General features: G+C 35.8%; 1 protein-coding gene across 1 annotated transcript in view; it reads right to left on the bottom strand.

Annotated features, from left to right (window-relative positions):
- The window catches only part of LOC103509891, a 36367-nt gene that overhangs the window by 8816 nt on the left and 4870 nt on the right, over positions 1 to 22681 (bottom strand). Inside the window, exons 2-11 of the mRNA XM_026824094.1 lie at positions 16416 to 16614; positions 13349 to 13372; positions 12395 to 12510; positions 12004 to 12128; positions 11740 to 11855; positions 10189 to 11568; positions 2830 to 3033; positions 2150 to 2579; positions 1875 to 1973; positions 669 to 779 (exon numbers count right to left, since the gene is read on the bottom strand). Of these exons, the coding sequence (XP_026679895.1) occupies positions 669 to 779; positions 1875 to 1973; positions 2150 to 2579; positions 2830 to 3033; positions 10189 to 11568; positions 11740 to 11855; positions 12004 to 12128; positions 12395 to 12510; positions 13349 to 13372; positions 16416 to 16614 (2804 nt within the window). The remainder of the gene's footprint in view (positions 1 to 668; positions 780 to 1874; positions 1974 to 2149; positions 2580 to 2829; positions 3034 to 10188; positions 11569 to 11739; positions 11856 to 12003; positions 12129 to 12394; positions 12511 to 13348; positions 13373 to 16415; positions 16615 to 22681) is intronic.

Genomic DNA, 22681 nt, shown 5'->3' with positions numbered 1-22681 from the left:
GAGAGGACTCGGTCTTAATAAAGTTCTCTGAGAGTGATAACCGAGGGGTGAGGCGTAAACGCCTGAGGCATTGTCTACCAATTCAACCTTCAGGGCGATTTAGGTGCCCCTTAAAAGTTATTAAAACTAAAAACAAGTGGCTTGTGAATTCTAAAAAAATGTATTAGAGATAAAATTGGTAAGAATCTTGACCGAAAGACATCCAAAAGAATGGAGTGTTATCAATAAGGTGATTAGTAGACAAACGTGAATAATTTGAAACCTACACTGAAACTATCCACTACAGAAAGACACGAACAAGGTCTAAAAATAATCAAAAGATTTCAACAAAGGATTATTCAAGGATTAACAGGGTTGGTAGAAAAGTTCCAGGAATTAAGAAGACTGAAATAGATAACGAAATATGAATGACCTCAAGTAGCACCTACATGACAGGTAGAAGAGAAGAAGAAGGTCTAACATGTCTAAGTGACATGACTGAGTAGATCATTATCGGATCACGGGCATCACCAGTCACTATCACTAGACATGGGGATTAAGGAGTGGACTTGAAATGTCTACCAGACCCAATACCTTGAAATACGAACTATTTTACTCTGAAATTTTCAGTATGGATTGCAGCAATAATAGTCAAAACCATCCTGAAGCACATATTGAAAAGAACGTACCTTCCCCAGATATTATTTGCTTGGGGCCTGATTCCACACTCCAAGCTCGAACAGTTAACAGCTACCACCTGCTTTTGAGAACATTTGGTCTTCTGAAATAGGAGAGCCGATCTGGAAAAAGACAATACATGAAAAATTGAAAAAAGATACTACCTAGAAAACTTATCCAGAGAAATTTGAAGTAAGGAAGAACCAAATAAACCTGTGTAGATATTAAAAAGACACCCTTTGTGGTAAGTGTAAATGAACTTACTTTGTAGCTGCTGAAGAATTGATGGCATTCATAGACAGTTCGTAATAGATAGAATCACATAGGTTTATACATATCAAGTAAACTGTTGTGAGCAAATGATTCTAGAGGTGAGTGTCTGAGCATCTTGTCATCTAAATCTGTTTCACGAAACACAGGCTCGTCATTTGCAGTTTCTATTAGGCCGGCATGTTTATTAGCAATTGGAGATGTTCTTTTTCTTGGTTGATTTGTTGAGGGAGTGATCCGAATTTTTTCATTGATATTTTCTAAAGATGGTTTTGGAGTTGCAACTGAAGTGAACACGTCTCCAAAATGAGGTTTGTCCAAAATTGTGAAGGATCCGAAAACAGCTTTATTCGGAGGGACGGTACTGGTGTGCATATCAAGAAGCGTTGTTTCTGTTTCTAGCGAAGAGGGGTCCGAATTTGGTGTTACTTTTCGTTGTATATGACTTGTTGAGTATTTTCTTTTACTATTAGGACTACTTGGGCGCGGTGTATCTGGAGAGGAACTATGAGATTGCAATGTGACAATACGGTTGGTATCATCTAAATTTGAACTAGAAGTGAATAGGTCTCTGGAAACAAATGGGCCAACCAGAAGAATTAATATGAGTATATTGTGACAAAATAGAATAAAAACCCAAAGAACAATAAACAATGTTAGGAAACCTAAGTAAAATCAAGCTACCGACAAATACATAGGAACAAAAAATTGAATGTCTAAATAGATAATTTTCATGAGAAGACGAACAGTTAACAGCTACCACCTGCTTTTGAGAACATTTGGTCTTCTGAAATAGGAGAGCCGATCTGGAAAAAGACAATACATGAAAATTTGAAAAAAGACACTACCTAGAAAACTTATCCAGAGAAATTTGAAGTAAGGAAGAACCAAATAAACCTGTGTAGATTTAAAAAGACACCCTTTGTGGTAAGTGTAAATGAACTTACTTTGTAGCTGCTGAAGAATTGATAGCATTCATAGACAGTTCGTAATAGATAGAATCGTCAGTACTGGGATCAGCGACAGCTTCAATCTCATTTAGGTCTCTGGAAACAAATGGGCCAACCAGAAGAATTAATATGAGTATATTGTGACAAAATAGAATAAAAACCCAAAGAACAATAAACCATGTTAGGAAACCTAAGTAAAATCAAGCTACCGACATATACATAGGAACAAAAAATTAAATGTCTAAAAAGATAATTTTCATGAGAAGGCTCACCTGAACGTCATGGATTTGCAAATGGCTTTCCCCAAATCCGAGATCTTCCACTTGAGCGTCTTCATGATGAAGTTGTTGATTTGGTTCATGCAGAGTTTCCCCCATTGGCCTTGCTTCTGTATCATGAGGAATCCAGAGTCATGGTACACCGGATACAGGGTGTTCTGAAGATATGAATCTTCCCCATCTTGAAGCACATGCTTCGGATTGTTATCCGTTCTTTGATGCACCCTTATTGGGACGTCACTTCTCCCCTGCATTGCGTTTCGAAGATAGGTCGAACTTGGAGATCGCGTTTCGATGGGAAACAGATTGATGCATTGCTTTTCGTCGTCTCCCAAAGGACAATCCTTGATACCGTCACAGAGGCGTGTCCGTTCTATGCACACTCGCGAGTTTGGACAGATGTATTGGCCAGGAGAGCACCACTCTGGGAATGAAAGAAATATCACTGGATTAAAATTGTTAGTGATGGGAAAAAAATACATCGAAGATTCAGTCGAATGTTGTCCATTCGTGTTAAGAGCCAGATTTGACGATATGTGCTCGTATGTCTTTCCCTGATCCTGTACACTTATTCTTTTCAGCAGATCTGCCTACTCGCTACTAGCGAACTTATTTAACAGGATGGTTTCAAAATATTGTACCTGCTAATCATCAAAAACCAACGCAATACTTACCACATTCGTATTCATCACTGAAGTCCCAGCAATCAATGATACCGTCACAAATCTTTCTCGTCAAGAATTGACTCTTGAGAAAATCAGCACAGGAACAATTCTTCTCGTCCGAACCATCAGCGCAATCCACCAACTGGTTGCATTTGGATCCGATGGAAACACATTCACCATTGCCACAGCGGAAACTTGAATTCATTTCACATTCTAGTTGAGGAAAGCAATGGAGCAAGCAAGATAAGTTTATGGAAAGTCAGTTTGAAGTCCCTAGCCACCTAACAACTGACAACTGATTCACCCCTGGATTTGAACTCATACCTATTTCACTAGAAGAGATATGATCCAATCTATACAAGTTCATTGAGGTTCATACAAGAGTTCCTACAAAACTACACAAGTTCATACAAGAGATATGATTCAAACTATAAAAGTAGTAGGATTTGTATTAGGTTGTGCATTAGGTTTAAGAGTATCTAGTCTACTCGTACAATTCATGGTAAATATCCCATGTTAAATTAAAGGATGGTACCTATGTCAATAGATACATAACCTAGGTGTGCCTCCAGATATATGATAATGCTATTTCATATTTAAAGTGTAAAACCTACGTTCTCAGTAAGAGATAATACATATAAGCAAGTAGACTCATCACAAGTAATGACTTAGGAAAGTAAGTGACATGCATTTTTAAAAGGAATTACTTACAAAATGAGACATTTTCTGGTACCTCCCATTAAAATATTTGAAAGCTCTAATGATAGCTGAACACAGAGTTGCGAAGCATAAAATTTCTTACGAAACCCTAATATTTTATGCACTTCCTTTAGAGAAAGCTCTTATCAGTAAAGCAGACAGTAAGCAAAGAAAACTAAGAATCCCGAAGACATTGCCATTGAAGTGGTTATAAAGTGCATGGAACAAAAGACAGTGGAACAAGAAAAAAGCGCAAGCTTAAAGCATGAAATGAAAGCACAACATATACTTGAAATTTGATCACCGTTTTGATGTGGCTGAATAGTGGTGATGTGTTCCTCTTAATAGCTTTCACAAGAAGTCCAAGAGACAGAGAACAGCAGTGGTCATACCCATCTTCTTCACTCTGATTTCTCCCTTGACAGAGAAAGACATTCTGAAGGCCCCCAATAGCTTGCACCAACAAATCACAAACCATCTTCTTTTTTCATACAAAGGATTAGAATTAGGTACCTACTAAGGAATTAATAAATAGAAAGAGAAGAATGAAATGAAATATTTTCCAAGGAATTAGATGAAATTAAAGTGAAAGAATTTGAAGAATAAATCCTGAACTCTCCAATAAGCTTTGCATTCGAACGTAACAAGTTCATTCCGTGATAATTAATATCTATCTTTCATACCTGAACGGTTCACACTCAAATGGAATTCAGTCTGATTTCGTTCTTTACTTGTCGAATTAGTTTTCGAAACTTTGGTGTAAACCTTCGTTAAAATTGGAATCCCATTGACTTGATTGAAATTGAAACTCGATGGTATAGCTTTAGTTGAAATGTTTGTGTCTGGATTATGTTGATGAGTATGTTTCAGATGTTGGTGTGATATCTGGTCGATCAGATATTTCAATGAGGACACTGAGGAATCATTTGTAATCACTCGATTATATTTTTCAAGCATTTGAGTAAGTAAATTCTGAGCCATTGCTTTATTTTTGTTATCATTATCATCGGATGTCCTATTTTCATTGAAATTTAACATGTTAGAACTATTACTTGACATCACAAGTATAACTTTCTTTTCAATACTGTCTGCCTCACTGGTATTATTTTCTAACTTTACACCAGACTCTTTTGTATCTCCATCTCTTTTATTGAGTAAATCTTTGTGTTCCTCAGAGCCATAGGAAAAAAGATTCTCATTGTTTTCTAAGCTAGTAGCATAGACCACAAAGGGTGCCCTACCGTGATCCATCCTATCACTGGATCCACTATTTACAGCTTGATCTTTTTTACCACGGTCAAATTTCATTTTATGGATATTAGAATGAAGCAAAAAGTCCTGCGCCATTTTTCCAGTCCGTTCATTTTTCACCGTCAATTCGTGAGTTCCATTTAAATTCAAGCTTCCTGAAAGATCAAGTTCCGGGGGATTGGTTTGCCAAAAATTTGAAATTTTAGGTCTCCGAAAATTTTCTCTTCTCTTTGGTCTTCTCAGTGCGCTACTTTTGGTAGTTGTTTCAGTGTAACTTGCTGTACCTTCACCATAAGATGAAGTTTTGATGGGTACCTAGCTGCCTATGATACGAGTATCATCTTAAGAGGAATGATACTCTGAAGGTGGAACAAATTATGGTATTAATTACGTTAGATTTTTTTCCTGTGTGGTATACACGCTGATTGAAAGCACTGGAGCTCTCAATGCTACCGAGAGCCATACGGCCACAGATACCTAATACAGAAATGAAATTTACTGCTACAGAGATGATACGTACTGCCACAGAGAGCCATACTGCCATAGTGGTACTGAGGAGATCGCTGCTAATTCTCGGACATGTTAAAATAAATTGTTTTTCTTGGAAGACGACTTTCTTTCCTCAAGAATATTGGTGCTTTGACTTACCTGTTAAGTCAAACGGGCTAGGAAATTTAAGTTTTCGAAATATCTACTAACTAGGACCGTATTTCCAATTTCATATTTGGTTCAAAATGTTTGTGTATGTCTGTTTTAAGACAATGACTGACTTTGAAATTACATATTATGTAATTAGCTTAGAATTAGTGCTAAATATCATAGTCATTTTGTTCACATTGAACATGATAGGTATTTTGTACATTCTGACCTCTCTATATTAATTTAAGCTAATCTATTTTGTATTGTCAATTGAACGTGGTTTTTCTTTCGTGAGTAAATCTTGTAAATTTGTAGAATTGTATAAAAGAATCTTTTAATTTATTGTAGGGTGCTTACCTGTACAAATGTTTTGTTATTTTTTTTTTCCATTGGTAGATCAATGTTAGGTAAGAGTTTATTATGTAAAAGTTTTAATATCAAATGAAATAAACAATACTCATGTATAGGGGAAAATATAATACATTGTTCTTTTTAATTTTAGACAGTACCAAATAGGGTAAGCTAATCTATTTTGTATTGTCAATTGAACGTGGTTTTTCTTTCGTGAGTAAATCTTGTAAATTTGTAGAATTGTATAAAAGAATATTTTAATTTATTGTAGGGTGCTCCCTGTACAAATGTTTTGTTAATTTTTTTTTCCATTGGTAGATCAATGTTAGGTAAGAGTTTATTATGTAAAAGTATGTCCTATTTAATATCAAATGAAATAAACAATACTCATGTATAGGGGAAAATATAATACATTGTTCTTTTTAATTGTAGACAGTACCAAAATTAAATAGGACATACTTTTACATAATAAACTCTTACCTAACATTGATCTACCAATGGAAAAAAAAATTAACAAAACATTTGTACAGGTAAGCACCCTACAATAAATTAAAAGATTCTTTTATACAATTCTACAAATTTACAAGATTTACTCACGAAAGAAAAACCACGTTCAATTGACAATACAAAATAGATTAGCTTAAATATAGAGAGGTACAAAAAACCTATCATGTTCAAACCTATCATGTTCAATGTACAGAATGTACAAAATACCTATCATGTTCAATGTGAACAAAATGACTATGATATTTAGCACTAATTATTCTAAGCTAATTACATATTATATATGTAATTTCAAAGTCAGTCATTGTCTTAAAACAGACATACACAAACATTTTGAACCAAATATGAAATTGGAAATAGGTACCTAGTATTGCACATTACTATGAGAGGTCAGAATGTACAAAATACCTATCATGTTCAATGTGAACAAAATGACTATGATATTTAGCACTAATTCTAAGCTAATTACATATGTAATTTCAAAGTCAGTCATTGTCTTAAAACAGACATACACAAACATTTTGAACCAAATATGAAATTGGAAATACCTAGTATTGCACATTACTAGGATAAGTGAATTCCTAGTCCTAGTGTTCAGAATTATATCACCTAACAATAGACCTACATAGGTTTAGATTAGGTACTTTAGATTTAGAATTTTAGTTAGAGGTGTAAAGCTGTAAATAGGAAGCTAATTACATATGTAATTTCAAAGTCAGTCATTGTCTTAAAACAGACATACACAAACATTTTGAACCAAATATGAAATTGGAAATTCGGTCCTAGTGTTCCAAAAGAAATAGGCATCATTGGTGCAAGGCATATTGCATACACAAATTATTGTGAGGCGTTCATACAATTTAAAGTTAGCCGGTAGAGAAATGATTCTCAAATTCTCAATTGAAAAAAAAAAAGAAAAGTTATTCTCAAAGTTAAGCAACGTTGAGCATGTTTGGTATCTGGCTAACCGTCTGGGACAGAACTTTTTTTCTAGATTTCTAGCTAATAAACTCATTCAGAATTATATCACCTAACAATAGACCTACATAGGTTTAGATTACTTTAGATTTAGAATTTTAGTTAGAGGTGTAAAGCTGTAAATGTAAAGTGTAAACTGCTCAAAAGAAATAGGCATCATTGGTGCAAGGCATATTGCATACACAAATCATTGTGAGGCGTTCATACAATTTAAAGGTTAGCCGTTAGAGAAATGATTCTCAATCGAAAAAAAACAAGAGATATGATTCAAACTATAAAAGTAGTAGGATTTGTATTAGGTTGTGCATTAGGTTTAAGAGTATCTAGTCTACTCGTACAATTCATGGTAAATATCCCATGTTAAATTAAAGGATGGTACCTATGTCAATAGATACATAACCTAGGTGTGCCTCCAGATATATGATAATGCTATTTCATATTTAAAGTGTAAAACCTACGTTCTCAGTAAGAGATAATACATATAAGCAAGTAGACTCATCACAAGTAATGACTTAGGAAAGTAAGTGACATGCATTTTTAAAAGGAATTACTTACAAAATGAGACATTTTCTGGTACCTCCCATTAAAATATTTGAAAGCTCTAATGATAGCTGAACACAGAGTTGCGAAGCATAAAATTTCTTACGAAACCCTAATATTTTATGCACTTCCTTTAGAGAAAGCTCTTATCAGTAAAGCAGACAGTAAGCAAAGAAAACTAAGAATCCCGAAGACATTGCCATTGAAGTGGTTATAAAGTGCATGGAACAAAAGACAGTGGAACAAGAAAAAAGCGCAAGCTTAAAGCATGAAATGAAAGCACAACATATACTTGAAATTTGATCACCGTTTTGATGTGGCTGAATAGTGGTGATGTGTTCCTCTTAATAGCTTTCACAAGAAGTCCAAGAGACAGAGAACAGCAGTGGTCATACCCATCTTCTTCACTCTGATTTCTCCCTTGACAGAGAAAGACATTCTGAAGGCCCCCAATAGCTTGCACCAACAAATCACAAACCATCTTCTTTTTTCATACAAAGGATTAGAATTAGGTACCTACTAAGGAATTAATAAATAGAAAGAGAAGAATGAAATGAAATATTTTCCAAGGAATTAGATGAAATTAAAGTGAAAGAATTTGAAGAATAAATCCTGAACTCTCCAATAAGCTTTGCATTCGAACGTAACAAGTTCATTCCGTGATAATTAATATCTATCTTTCATACCTGAACGGTTCACACTCAAATGGAATTCAGTCTGATTTCGTTCTTTACTTGTCGAATTAGTTTTCGAAACTTTGGTGTAAACCTTCGTTAAAATTGGAATCCCATTGACTTGATTGAAATTGAAACTCGATGGTATAGCTTTAGTTGAAATGTTTGTGTCTGGATTATGTTGATGAGTATGTTTCAGATGTTGGTGTGATATCTGGTCGATCAGATATTTCAATGAGGACACTGAGGAATCATTTGTAATCACTCGATTATATTTTTCAAGCATTTGAGTAAGTAAATTTTGAGCCATTGCTTTATTTTTGTTATCATCATCGTCGGATGTCCTATTTTCATTGAAATTTAACATGTTAGAACCATTACTTGACATCACAAGTATAACTTTCTTTTCAATACTGTCTGCCTCACTGGTATTATTTTCTAACTTTACTCCAGACTCTTTTGTATCTCCATCTCTTTTATTGAGTAAATCTTTGTGTTCCTCAGAGCCATAGGAAAAAAGATTCTCATTGTTTTCTAAGCTGGTGGCATAGACCACAAAGGGTGCCCTACCATGATCCATCCTATCACTGGATCCACTATTTACAGCTTGATCTTTTTTACCACGGTCAAATTTCATTTTATGAATATTAGAATGAAGCAAAAAGTCCTGCGCCATTTTTCCAGTCCGTTCATTTTTCTGAGTTCCATTTAAATCCAAGCTTCCTGAAAGATCAAGTTCAGGGGAATTGGTTTGCCAAAAATTTGAAATTTTAGGTCTCCGAAAATTTTCTCTTCTCTTTGGTCTTCTCAGTGCGTTACTTTTGGTAGTTGTTTCAGTGTAACTTGCTGTACCTTCACCATAAGAGGGAAAGAAGTGGCCGATGTAACAGTAACTCTGAGCGGGGACCCTTTCTGTAATACGCAGACAATGAGGTCTTGGGTCATTGTCATTTTTAGAAGTAGAGGTTATAATGACATCGATGAAATGACCAATGATCTCAAAATAAAGTGTTGGCATAATGGAACTTTTTAGTCATAACGGACAGTATAAAATAAGATGATTCCGATTCATTATTTGGTGGATGTGCCAAAATCACCAACTTTGAAACAAGATCTAAGGGCAGAGAGAGAGAAAGAGAGGGAGAGAGAGAGTTACCACCATAAGATACTTTCACACTTGTTGATGTGACAACTTCTGTATTTAGAATTACTTTCCGAGATTCCTCAGTTGTTGAGAAATTATCATCCCCGTTATCTAAGGGTGGAGCTTCTTCACTGAGCGATGGAGAGTCACCTACTGATATTTTGTCTAACAAACTATCACTAAAATCATTTATTATATGGTCAGAAATGTTTGGAGGAGGAGGAAGGTAAAAATCTTTCGTATTCAGTGCACCATAATCTAAATTGTGTCCTTTGAAAATATTCATAGAAGCACCCCTATCTAGTGATGATTTTGTTTTGACAGAGTCATGATTAAAATGATTAGCAAATTCCAAAAAACCTAAATTAGGACTCTTTGAAGAATCACTATTTGAACTAAGACCTTTAGAATGAACGTACATTTCTGAGTTTGAGTGTGGAATTTGTTTTTCTGGTGAAGTTTTAGAGGATGTATTGTGTGTACTTGAATGTTGATCTACGTAATCTGAGTCAATATTATGGGGGTCATCTTCTAAAGTAGGAGTAGGAATTGTAGTTATAGTGGTAGTACCAATATTGTTTCTTGTACCTAAATAAGGTCTTGGTCGAAGAGGTTTGCCAGGACCCACATTGGATCTGACTGGTAGTAGTGTCACAACTGGAGAATGACGATTTCCTGGAGTCCGTATTGTATGCGCATATTGATATTCATTGCTTGATTCCATTATCGCCAAGTCCCCGTTGAATGCTGTTTCACTTGAAACAAAATCATTTTTCTTCTGAATGCTACTCATTGTTCTGTTGGCTTTGTAAGCTTTCAGAACTTCGTCCAAGTTACCAATTTTTTGTAAAACGGGAAATTCTGACTTTAAAAACGATGAAATGCTTTTCAATTCAGAATCATAATCATCCGTATGTCTCTGGATACTAACACTTGGGCCATGAATTAATTGACTATTTTTATTTGTAGTGCTGATTTCGTCTTTTCTGCGATTGGGTACTAAATTCTGATTCATAACAGCTGGTTTTTCTTTTAATATCAGAATTTGCTTTTGAACCTCATTCCTATTTGGTTTTTGTTTTGGACTACTTCCATGTACAGAACTTGGAGTAGCTTTGCGAGCTTCAGTAGTCACAACAATTTCTGGGGGTACACTGTGCTGAGTAGTCTGTCTACTTTTCGTATATGTATGAGGGCGAAATGTCGTAGGTTTTGAATGCAGTGTACCGTGAGGAGATAAAAGTAATTCATGACTGCTGGAAGCCGCAGGTAAAACTATAACTTGAGCTTCACCAACTCCGGATATTTCTTCTTTGGGCATTGCAGCTTCTGGTTTTGAAATTGGTTGAGATTTTGTTTTGATCTCTTCGTCTTCTTCCATCATAGGTTTATACATATCAAGTAAACTGTTGTGAGCAAATGATTCTAGAGGTGAGTGTCTGAGCATCTTGTCATCTAAATCTGTTTCACGAAACACAGGCTCGTCATTTGCAGTTTCTATTAGGCCGGCATGTTTATTAGCAATTGGAGATGTTCTTTTTCTTGGTTGATTTGTTGATGGAGTGATGCGAATTTTCTCATTAATATTTTCTAAAGGTGGTTTTGAAGTCGCAACTGAAGTGAAGACGTCTCCAAAATGAGGTTTGTCTAAAATTGTGAAGGATCCGAAAACAGCTTTATTCGGAGGGACGGTACTGGTGTGCATATCAAGAAGTGTTGTTTCTGTTTCTAGCGAAGAGGGGTCCGAATTTGGTGTTACTTTTCGTTGTATATGACTTGTTGAGTATTTTCTTTTACTATTAGGACTACTTGGGCGCGGTGTATCTGGAGAGGAACTATGAGATTGCAATGTGACAATACGGTTGGTATCATCTAAATTTGAACTAGAAGTGAAATCTTCACTTTGAACTTCAGAAGAGACGTTGTCTTCTTTGTTTGTTAAGGATGCCAAAGACACTCCAAAATATCCTGTTGACAAACAGAGAGAAAGACCAAATTTAGTGAAAGAACTATACCTACTAGGTAATATGAAAATCAATCATGTGGGTATAATAAACAGCTTAATAGTAGAAATAAGAGTAAGATCGCGAAAACTCCACATAAGAAATGTTGAAACGTAGGTACTTTTGATAAACTTACTTTTGATATGAATGTCATTTTCATCGACTTTGATGTTTTTGAACGCTACAGCTTTGCGCGAAGTTATTTCGTCGACTAAAATGTTCTTCACGACTTCTTCAACATTGCCTATTGACCTGAAATTAGAAAACAATAATAAAAATAATCAATCAGCTTTTAAATGGAGTAGTAAATTCAGAGGAGTAAAAAATTAGTCAGACCATATCTAGATATTTGTATTTATTGGTTTACTGGAATTGGTTTCAAATTTCTACAGAATATTACCTCGGAATTTTCCGCCGGTCCAGAATAATTCTGTAGAAGACAATGAGACTTCCATTTTTGAATCCTATGACACCACAATATTTGATGGCTGGACTTAACACACTAGCATTGTACAACTTTTCAATCTGAAACAAAGCATGTTAAAATAAACAGATAGGTAGTTGATATCTTAAACTAGAGTTGAATGAAATCTCCATTTTCCTCTCTTGATCTCCGTTTAGTTTTGGTAAAATCTAGGTTTTCAATCTTTTCACAAGTACAATATCATCTTCTCTGAAACTATTGTACATTGTATGTACATGAGTCCCTTTTCCTATGAGATATTGTATCGATTTTGTCATTTTTGAGAGTCCAATAACCAATTCAATGAATTCCTCAACACTGAACTTACCATTGATTTGTACCTCTTAGATTTTTCTTTGTACAAATTGCTGGTGGAATTTTCTAAACTAGGATTGTAGCTATCGCCAGCTGTCACTCGAAAGCTCGAATCAAATATGAGTTCCACTGAAAATAAAGGAATCAATTTTAGATAAATTCAGGTTGATTAGTTCAGTTATAAAGTGCCGTCTTCATATGCCAAAATTGGCAAAAAGTAGCCCAACACATTCACTAATTAAACATATACAGAGGAATCAAGTAACACGGACATCTACTGCGAATGCCTAACACTAGCTGCCTAACTAGCTTAATTGGCAAAAAGTAGCCCAACACATTCACTAATTAAACATATACAGAGGAATCAAGTAACACGGACATCTACTGCGAATGCCTAACTAGCTAAACACAGATATTATGTTGAATTAGTGTAAAACAGAAGTACCTACCTACTTATCTGACAATGCAATATGCATGTAGCATGAGATCTTCTATTTTACTATGCCATTATCCACACATGCTATTGTATGTGTTAATGTCAGTATTACATTTATTACCCATGTTAATCTAGGAGAGGAGCGCGCTAACTGTTTTTTAACTACTGGATGTTTTGCAGTCGTATTATTTCCTTTTCTTGGTTCAACATTATCTTTAATCTTTATCTTTTTAAATCTTTATCCGTGTTAATGTCAGTATTACATTTATTACCCATGTTAATCTAGGAGAGGAGCGCGCTAACTGTTTTTTAACTACTGGATGTTTTGCAGTGGTATTATTTCCTTTTCTTGGTTCAACATTATCTTTAATCTTCATCTTTTTAAATCTTTATCTTTCTTTGTGAATCGTTTTTGTAGAAGAAGTAATTTATTTGGCTATTCCACGAAGTAGCCAGTTTTAACATTAGAGCGGCTACTGCTCCTTATCATTTTCACTGGGGAAGGATGGAAAGATAATGAGTAGTACTTACAGTGCTGGGAGTCTATCCTTAGGGCTGGAATCAGAACAAAATGAAATCATTAATATTACGTTCATCTAATTTTATGTATTTATTTAATTACCTACATAGATTTATAGGTGCCTTAGGTGCAGAATATTAGGAACTGGTACTGGTCAAATGAGATAGCATCAAGAACAATCAATAAGAAAAGTGTAAGAACTACTACAGTTTCGAAAATGAGCCTCGAACACCCAAATTTTATCTTTTTTCAACTTTAATACTCCTTCAAGAATCACATCCTTAATTATCTTCAAGAATCTTCAAGCTCTTCCAGAAAAACGCCATTTATTAGTTACCTATTCTCCATCAACCAATTGACCATCAACTCAAGACTGTGTTGGCTAAGATTGATGAGACTGAAGTCATGTTTCGTTTGAATACAATAGAGGATATTGTTCTTCAATAATGTGATATGCTTGACTTGAGATTTAGAAACAACACTCATCTAATTTTATGTATTTATTTAATTACCTACATAGATTTATAGGTGCCTTAGGTGCAGAATATTAGGAACTGGTACTGGTCAAATAAGATAGCATCAAGAACAATCAATAAGAAAAGTGTAAGAACTACTACATTTTCGAAAATGAGCCTCGAACACCCAAATTTTATCTTTTTTCAACTTTAATTCTCCTTCAAGAGTCCTAAAGTGATCACCCCCTTAATTATCTTCAAGAATCTTCAAGCTCTTCCAGAAAAACGCCATTTATTAGTTACCTATTTTCCATCAACCAATTGACCATCAACTCAAGACTGTGTTGGCTAAGATTGATGAGGCTGAAGTCATGTTTCGTTTGAATACAATAGAGGATATTGTTCTTCAATAATGTGATATGCTTGACTTGAGATTTAGAAACAACACAATAAATATAAACCAAACACAATAACTGGTTCAACCGCACATTGTCGGCTAAAACGTGTATGAATTTACTCATCCTTAATCGAAATAATTGCACTAAAAACACTAGAGCTCTGCCTATCAGTAATAACAAAAACACTACAGGATTAAGATTAGAGATAATTGCGGTGCTGAAACCTATCAGGATCAAATTGCTGCCTAATCTAGTGATACTTCTGTGTGAAAGACAAAATTGAAGATGAAAATAAAGCAAACAGATTAAAGAATATTGCTGTGGAAGAAGTAATCAGCACTGATAATTGGATGTCTCATTATTTATGAAGATGAAGGAAAGAAGTGGCCGATGTAACAGTAACTCTGAGCGGGGACCCTTTCTGTAATACGCAGACAATGAGGTCTTGGGTCATTGTCATTTTCAGAAGTAGAGGTTATAATGACATCGATGAATGACCAATGATCTCAAAATTAAGTGTTGGCATAATGGAACTTTTTAGTCATAACGGACAGTATAAAATAAGATGATTCCGATTCATTATTTGGTGGATGTGCCAAAATCACCAACTTTTAAACAAGATCTAAGGGCAGAAAGAGAGAGAGAGAGAGAGGGAGAGGGAGAGAGCGTGATAGCAGAGGACTGTTGGGTGTACGTCCATGATTATTCAAAGTAGCAGCGGTAATTAGCATATCTATAAAGTCATTGTTGTAATGGTATTCCCCGGATATGACTACTTTATGAGCATCCGTTTTAACTTATGTAAGAAACACTGAGATATCCACAAGGTGCCTCACTGGTTCCTTTGGCATCAGTTTTTCTCTTGTGAAAAAAATCTGATACCACAGATACCTTACCTATTATACTAGAATTGAACAATTGAACAACCAGAACCAGGAACATTTCAAAATTGCATAAAAACGCCCACTTACTAGTTTCAGTTATGTAAAAAGTCAGCTAATTTCAAATTACGAGCTTAGTGAACAATAAAAATAAAGTAACATTAAACCAATATGTAAAGAGAACCAAACTAAGTTTACATACTGAGCTTAATGTCGGTCAATGATTGAGGGGAGTGATTGTTATCCGTATTGTATGCGCATATTGATATTCATTGCTTGATTCCATTATCGCCAAGTCCCCGTTGAATGCTGTTTCACTTGAAACAAAATCGTTTTTCTTCTGAATGCTACTCATTGTTCTGTTGGCTTTGTAAGCTTTCAGAACTTCGTCCAAGTTACCAATTTTTTGTAAAACGGGAAATTCTGACTTTAAAAACGATGAAATGCTTTTCAATTCAGAATCATAATCATCCGTATGTCTCTGGATACTAACACTTGGGCCATGAATTAATTGACTATTTTTATTTGTAGTGCTGATTTCGTCTTTTCTGCGATTGGGTACTAAATTCTGATTCATAACAGCTGGTTTTTCTTTTAATATCAGAATTTGCTTTTGAACCTCATTCCTATTTGGTTTTTGTTTTGGACTACTTCCATGTACAGAACTTGGAGTAGCTTTGCGAGCTTCAGTAGTCACAACAATTTCTGGGGGTACACTGTGCTGAGTAGTCTGTCTACTTTTCGTATATGTATGAGGGCGAAATGTCGTAGGTTTTGAATGCAGTTCAAAATTGCATAAAAACGCCCACTTACTAGTTTCAGTTATGTAAAAAGTCAGCTAATTTCAAATTACGAGCTTAGTGAACAATAAAGTAACATTAAACCAATATGTAAAGAGAACCAAACTAAGTTTACATTCTGAGCTTAATGTCGGTCAATGATTGAGGGGAGTGATTGTTGTTCATTTTATTCAGCTCAGAAATCACAATTACAGAATCCTAGATTGAGACTTGTGATCTTTGGATTGATTTTAGTAAGGTGGAGGCGTTTCTTAAGGAAGCCGATATTTTTTATCTCCATGCTAAGCCAAGGTATCCTTTGGGTGAAGTTTTTTCTCTTTTTCAAGCTATAAGAGTTGTGAAACAGTCTGTTGACGTGTGTTTCATGAAGGTCCCGTCATTTGAGCATCAGTAAACAATATCATGCATGGGTAAAATAATGAATTTATTTATTTACTGTTGGTACCTATATTGGGACTTTTTAGTCTTAGCCGACAGTAAAATTATATTAAATAAAATTAATAAAATAAAAATATTTAGAAAGTAAATGGATTCTATCACTTACCTCCCATGTAAATAGCGAGCGCCGCAATCGTAATAACTAACAATAAAACTAAGAATATGACAGAAGCCAGCAGTACGCTACAGCATTTTTGACTAGGTTTGGACTTTTGAGATTTCTTAGAGCTGTTGGGGCCCCATAGTATCCAGGATGAAGAGCCACTGCTTCCTGAATGTTTGTATCGGAACACCTCACCATGCCTCTGAAACAGGGAGAATTTCAACCAATCAGAAGACAGAATATACAGATTGATATCGAAGACAAATTTGGATGAAAATTACAACAAACCAAGGCACGAGTACATAATTTTGTACACGCACCAATATCAAATTTATTGAAAATTTCAGCTTTTTAGAGATTTGTGTAGGTATTGCTTTTTGGTCGAATGTTGAAAACCGAGATCCGTATACATCCCCATGGGTAGACGAATAAGAAGAAGACAAGCGCGGCTTCTAAAATTGACATTCATATTAATTCAATGTGATCTTTAGACTTTTAATCAGGCAAAAATGATCATTTGGTTATTAATTTCGTTCACTTTCATTTTTCTTCTTCTCATTTTTTACATGTTTGATGATGCTATTGAAATAGAAAACGATTAAGGATGTTTCTGGACTGATGATTAATATTTTTTTAAAAAAATTAAAGAACCAGTTTTATCAATCAGCTTTAGAAGTTCTTAACAACGTCTACTGTCTCAGGATCCAGCGATGTTCACTGGTAATAAATAATGTCTTCATTCAGATCTACTTTCTTGTTTTGAACTTGGAACAGATCTCCTTGAAAAACAATAAAAGCAGTCATCATTAGATGGAGCATCGTAGAGGCTGTTTCTTTAGAAAGGGAACTGTCCGACAAAAGAGAAGGCAAGATAGCAAAACCCATTCCTCTAATAGACTCTCGTATCTAGGAATATCAGTAGGATTGTGTCATTGTACTATCGAATACAAAACTGATGTATCTTCATTGTCTGAAGATGAAACAAGTTCCGTCAATCCAAAAACAGACATCATCTAATCTCATGAGTGTAAGAAAATGCCATCACATGTCATTGTAAGATTAGCTTGAGATACTTTCTTACGAACATTGTACGTATTGTACGTATCTATCAACATTTAGCTAGCAATTCAGCAACAATTCCCATGCGTTACTAGCAGTTACATACGAAATGTCAGAAATAAAAGCATCTTGACACAACCGGTCTTATCCGCGGAATAAGTCAAACAACTTGTCAATGGAACCCCGACGTCGTGTTGCGTCGAAAGAATTGAAATTCAGGGGAACCGAAGCCATGTCAGGATGTTAGCTGCGCCTTCAACAACATTTAGCTAGCAATTCAGCAACAATTCCCATGCGTTACTAGCAGTTACATACGAAATGTCAGAAATAAAAGCATCTTGACACAAGCGGTCTTATCCGCGGAATTAGTCAAACAACTTGTCAATGGAGCCCCGACGTCGTGTTGCGTCGAAAGAATTGAAATTCAGGGGAACCGAAGCCATGTCAGGATGTTAGCTGCGCCTTCAATAGGTATGGCTAATGTCAGGACTCAGGACGTTGTTAGGACGGAGGTATCCTATATAGATATAAGCCACTTATGGCCACATTCTCCTGACAGATGTCTTGACACGGTTTGGACCGTCACGTAAGGAACAATATTGCACCCAATGTGCCGGTGCGGAGACCTGATGAGTATCTGTACATTGATGGTGTGCCTCCTATATCCTATATATCCTAACAACAGCTACGATAATAGAGCAATCAAGCCCGGACCTATTCTGACAGATTCTCTCCAATTGCCAAGACAATGTCAATTTTGTTACGTTAGATTTTTTTCCTGTGTGGTATACACGCTGATTGAAAGCACTGGAGCTCTCAATGCTACCGAGAGCCATACGGCCACAGATAATACAGAAATGAAATTTACTGCTACAGAGATGATAGGTACTGCCACAGAGAGCCATACTGCCATAGTGGTACTGAGGAGATCGCTGCTAATTCTGGGACATGTTAAAATAATTTTTCTTGGAAGACGACTTTGCTCAAGAATATTGGTGCTTTGACTTAGGTACCTGTTAAGTCAAACGGGCTAGGAAATTTAAGCTTTCTAAATATCTACTATTTTTCCAGGTTTCCACCAGTAGAAATGTTATATATCGCTTTCCTCAGAGTCTTTGCAAATCCAGGTATCCACATTTCCCGAACACCCGTTCTTTCTGTCAATAATATTTTTCTCTGGTGATTTACAATCATTTCCAACGAGTTATTTTCCTTGTAATAACGTTTCTATAATGCACTTATGAAGGTAATGTCTTCTATTTCCTATTTACCTGTAGATTCTATATTTTTTTTACATGTCAGATATTGCTGTCCATTTCCCTGGCAGTATTCGGCAATCTGGTGTGTTTTGCTCCAAATGTAGATACCTACCAGTAGTAGAAATGCTTTGTAACAGCGAAGTACATAAAATAGATAATATAATAGTTGTAATTGAACCTCTTTAGGTGTAACAGAAGATAATTTTATACTGTAACATCTCAGAAGCTTTGAACAGTACACCTAATACCTATCTGGAAGGTGTGAGATTGTGAGAAGAAGAAAAAGTTCCTAGCTACTAAGAACAGAAAATACAACCAGAAAAATAGTTATATACCTCTTTTGGTCTATATTTCCATTTATTTTTTAAAACCCTTCTGCCCTTTTGACATAACTTTGTCGTCCTATTGACAAACTTTTGACATAACCGTAACTCCCAGAAGCCCTTTTGACGAAATAATATTTTGAGACCGCATCAAAGTATCAACTAATTAATGTAGGTCTACTTTTTATTTCAACGAGCAATATTCCTGGTAGACATTAGAAGCGACCAACATCACTGACAATGGTTCCTCCAAGTCCAATTACAATGACCGTCATTATTGTGTCAAGTTCAGTGTTGTCAGATCAGTAATGAGTTTGTCACACTGAGGGGGGTATCATCAAATTATTGACCATCGGCATTGTTGCCTTCCATCCATCTTTCATTCTTTCCCTTATTGAAACTCATCTAGACATATAGCTCTCAGGTCCATCTATCTCTTGTTCTAATAAACTTGAATTCTGCTCTTGATGAATGAAGGTATTTTCAATTACACTGGGTTTTAACGATGCATGTTGTAAGTTTGGCAAGTTATCTTGAAGTCTGAAAATTTCCGACTAGGGTTTTTACTCTCCATCCGGCGCGGCGACTAGCTACCCATCTCCTGAACCTCACCCAGCCTGAGTGGAGGCTGGAAAAAGCCAGCAGTACGCGATTGCCAAATGGTCAGCCATCCGGATGCCAATCCGAACGCAAAGCTGCTTAATTTCAGTGACCTATGGGAAACATCAATGTCCTATCTTCGCTGGCTATCCATCAAGGAAAATATCTCGCCTGCTTGATGGTTGATGGCGCATCGAGGAAAAACATTATCATTGAATCTCCTCTTCATATTTCAAATCCCTCTAATGAAATCCAAGTGCCCAATGGTGTTGACCCCTGATTCCTCAAAGCTGCTTAATTTCAGTGACCTATGGGAAACATCAATGTCCTATCTTCGCTGGCTATCCATCAAGGAAAATATCTCGCCTGCTTGGTGGCGCATCGAGGAAAAACATTATCATTGAATCACCTCTTCATATTTCAAATCCCTCTAATGAAATCCAAGTGCCCAATGGTGTTGACCCCTGATTCCAAGAGATGTAGCTTCTATGATAAGAATGAAAGAAACAAATCGGTTTCAGCACGAGAGGAGTTTACTCGATTTTGACATGAACTAGAAACAGGTCCGTTCTTAGCTTCGGACCTGAGGGGTTCCTCTTTCAAAGGGGTTATTCATGGAGACTCTGGAGCTCTTTACATTTCCAGGTTGTAAAGAAATCCTGGGCGTCTTTTCTTCCAAAATGGTAAAATTAACTTTGAAAACTGCAAAGTGCCGAAGACAGAGTGTCATGGCGAAAGAAATAGGGCACTGGACTACCTTGGTTTAAACTTAGATTGATTCCTTCTTCAAGACATTTTGTTCAATAAATAAGTTTTCATTATTGGAAAACACATCGCAACACATCGTTTGTCCCTTATGTTATCTGGTTATCTCTGTTTTGTCCCTATGTACGGGTCTGTGCTAATTATATCGGATGGTCCTGATGTTCATAGCTCAATGCGAATGTTTTCTACAATGCTAACTGCAGCATTGCATGATCTCTGGTGCAGAGGACTGTTGGGTGTACGTCCATGATTATTCAAAGTAGCAGCGGTAATTAGCATATCTATAAAGTCATTGTTGTAATGGTATTCTCCGGATATGACTACTTTATGAGCATCCGTTTTAACTTATGTAAGAAACACAAGGTGCCTCAATGGTTCTTTTGGCATCAGTTTTTCTCTTGTGAAAAAAATCTGATACCACAGATACCTTACCTATTATACTAGAATCGAACAATTGAACAACCAGAACCAGGAACACTGGCGATAAATCTATTTGACAAATATTCAAACTCTTGTCTTGGCATCACTAGTAGTGTTGACTTTTCATCTAATAATCGAGTACCTACCTACCTACCGATGACAGAACATTGGGGAGCATGAAATTCAAATTTTCAAGTCCCTCCTCCCTTTTTTAGGCGCTTTATCACTGCGGACAGTAGGTCGTTCGAGCCGAAATTTTTCAACGTTGATTTCATAAGTAGGTAATTTTCTCACCATTCCTAAGTAAGATATGTGTTCAACTCCAACTTATGCACCTTAGCATTATTCGCCTCGTAAACAGAAGGCACATATCTGTACATTCATATCCGTACTTGGTTTACAAATCTTGATTACTTCTAGTTCAGAAGTACCCAAGATGTATGTTATCTTGCATTATGCATAATATTTCAACCTGAAATACGTACCTACCTTACTTGTTCTTCTTCTCTTAGCTCCAAGATAGGTATAAACACGTTGAAAACTCAATTAAAAAACATTCGTCTATTTTTTGACCTACAAAATTAACATTTAAATAAGAAATACCCACAGCAGTGTTAGCTGGGTTCACACACATGTACCTACAATACCTACATCGCAGGTACCTAACATGAATACATCAGACCCGAATGCAGCATAAAAATTCGTATTATAAAGAATCTAACTGCTAATTGTAATAATTTCATACAGGGTGTCAAGATTGAAAATGCTGAGATTCAGAAGTGGGGGTAGGGTGGCTTGCTTCTGGAAAAATTAACTTGGAAAATATGTTTGTACAATGTACATGTACAATTGTACATAGAAGACCACTATTCTTTTGCTAAAATCACCATAGGAAAATACGTAATTTTCACCAGTAATAAGTGTGTTGAACTTCCTAATTGATAATATGGTTCTGGTCTGGTAAACCATTTTCCTTTTGGGTCATCCTGTAGAACAATTTCTGCAGTTTTGCAGAGGTTATGAGTGCGGTTTTGAAGGAACGATAATTATTCATTGTTTTGCTTGCAGATATTATAATTCCTTATTAGAATTGAATGCAGAGTCATTTTTATTAATCCAAAGGTTCTAATCTAATCAAATCATCTTGAAAAATGTTCTCTTTCTCTTGTTCCTGGAGTGTGTTCGAATTTTTCAGGTCCGAACGAAAAAGGAATTCTCCAGAATCAGTCGGTGTGAAGGAACAATATGAAGAGCAGGAAGTAACAAAACGAGGAAGAACCCCTTTTTTGGATATCCTCAAAATGGTTATTTGTCTGGTTTTTATCATCACTGAAACAAATTACTTTCATCTCAAACCACCCAGGCTGCTTATTGACTGCAGTGCCCAGGGAAACTGCAACACAACTTATTCTGTCCCTGTACAATGGGCGGAGTAATGATATGAAGGAATCATTTGTTATACAGGTCCTCAGTTGGCAGGATTATTAATTTCGTTCAAATCTCATAATGCAGAATAATAATGTGCTAGTCCCATTTATCGGAAATCACTGAGAGGGTTATTATTCTCATTGTGAACACAGATCGAAAGATATTGGAAGTTTCCTTTCCGATTCATTAGAATTTGCCAACGGTTCATTAGGTGGAAGATGGTATAATCTAAACCAAGCTACCCCAGAGTTACCCGTTAAGTGTCTCACTGAATATTTGCCCACCTCTCTGAATTCTGCCCAAAATATCTACCTATCTAGACACACATGGAAGGAACCCAGATATTGTTTCTGGACGTCCATGGGGGTATTAAACCCACAATCGTTTCAACACCATGAGATAGGTGTCATTCCTA

Source organism: Diaphorina citri, unplaced genomic scaffold (assembly GCF_000475195.1).
Source record: "Diaphorina citri unplaced genomic scaffold, Diaci psyllid genome assembly version 1.1 scaffold541, whole genome shotgun sequence".
NCBI lineage: Eukaryota > Metazoa > Arthropoda > Insecta > Hemiptera > Psyllidae > Diaphorina > Diaphorina citri.
Note: the sequence above shows the minus strand (reverse complement) of the source record. Positions and strands in the feature narration are given on the sequence as shown.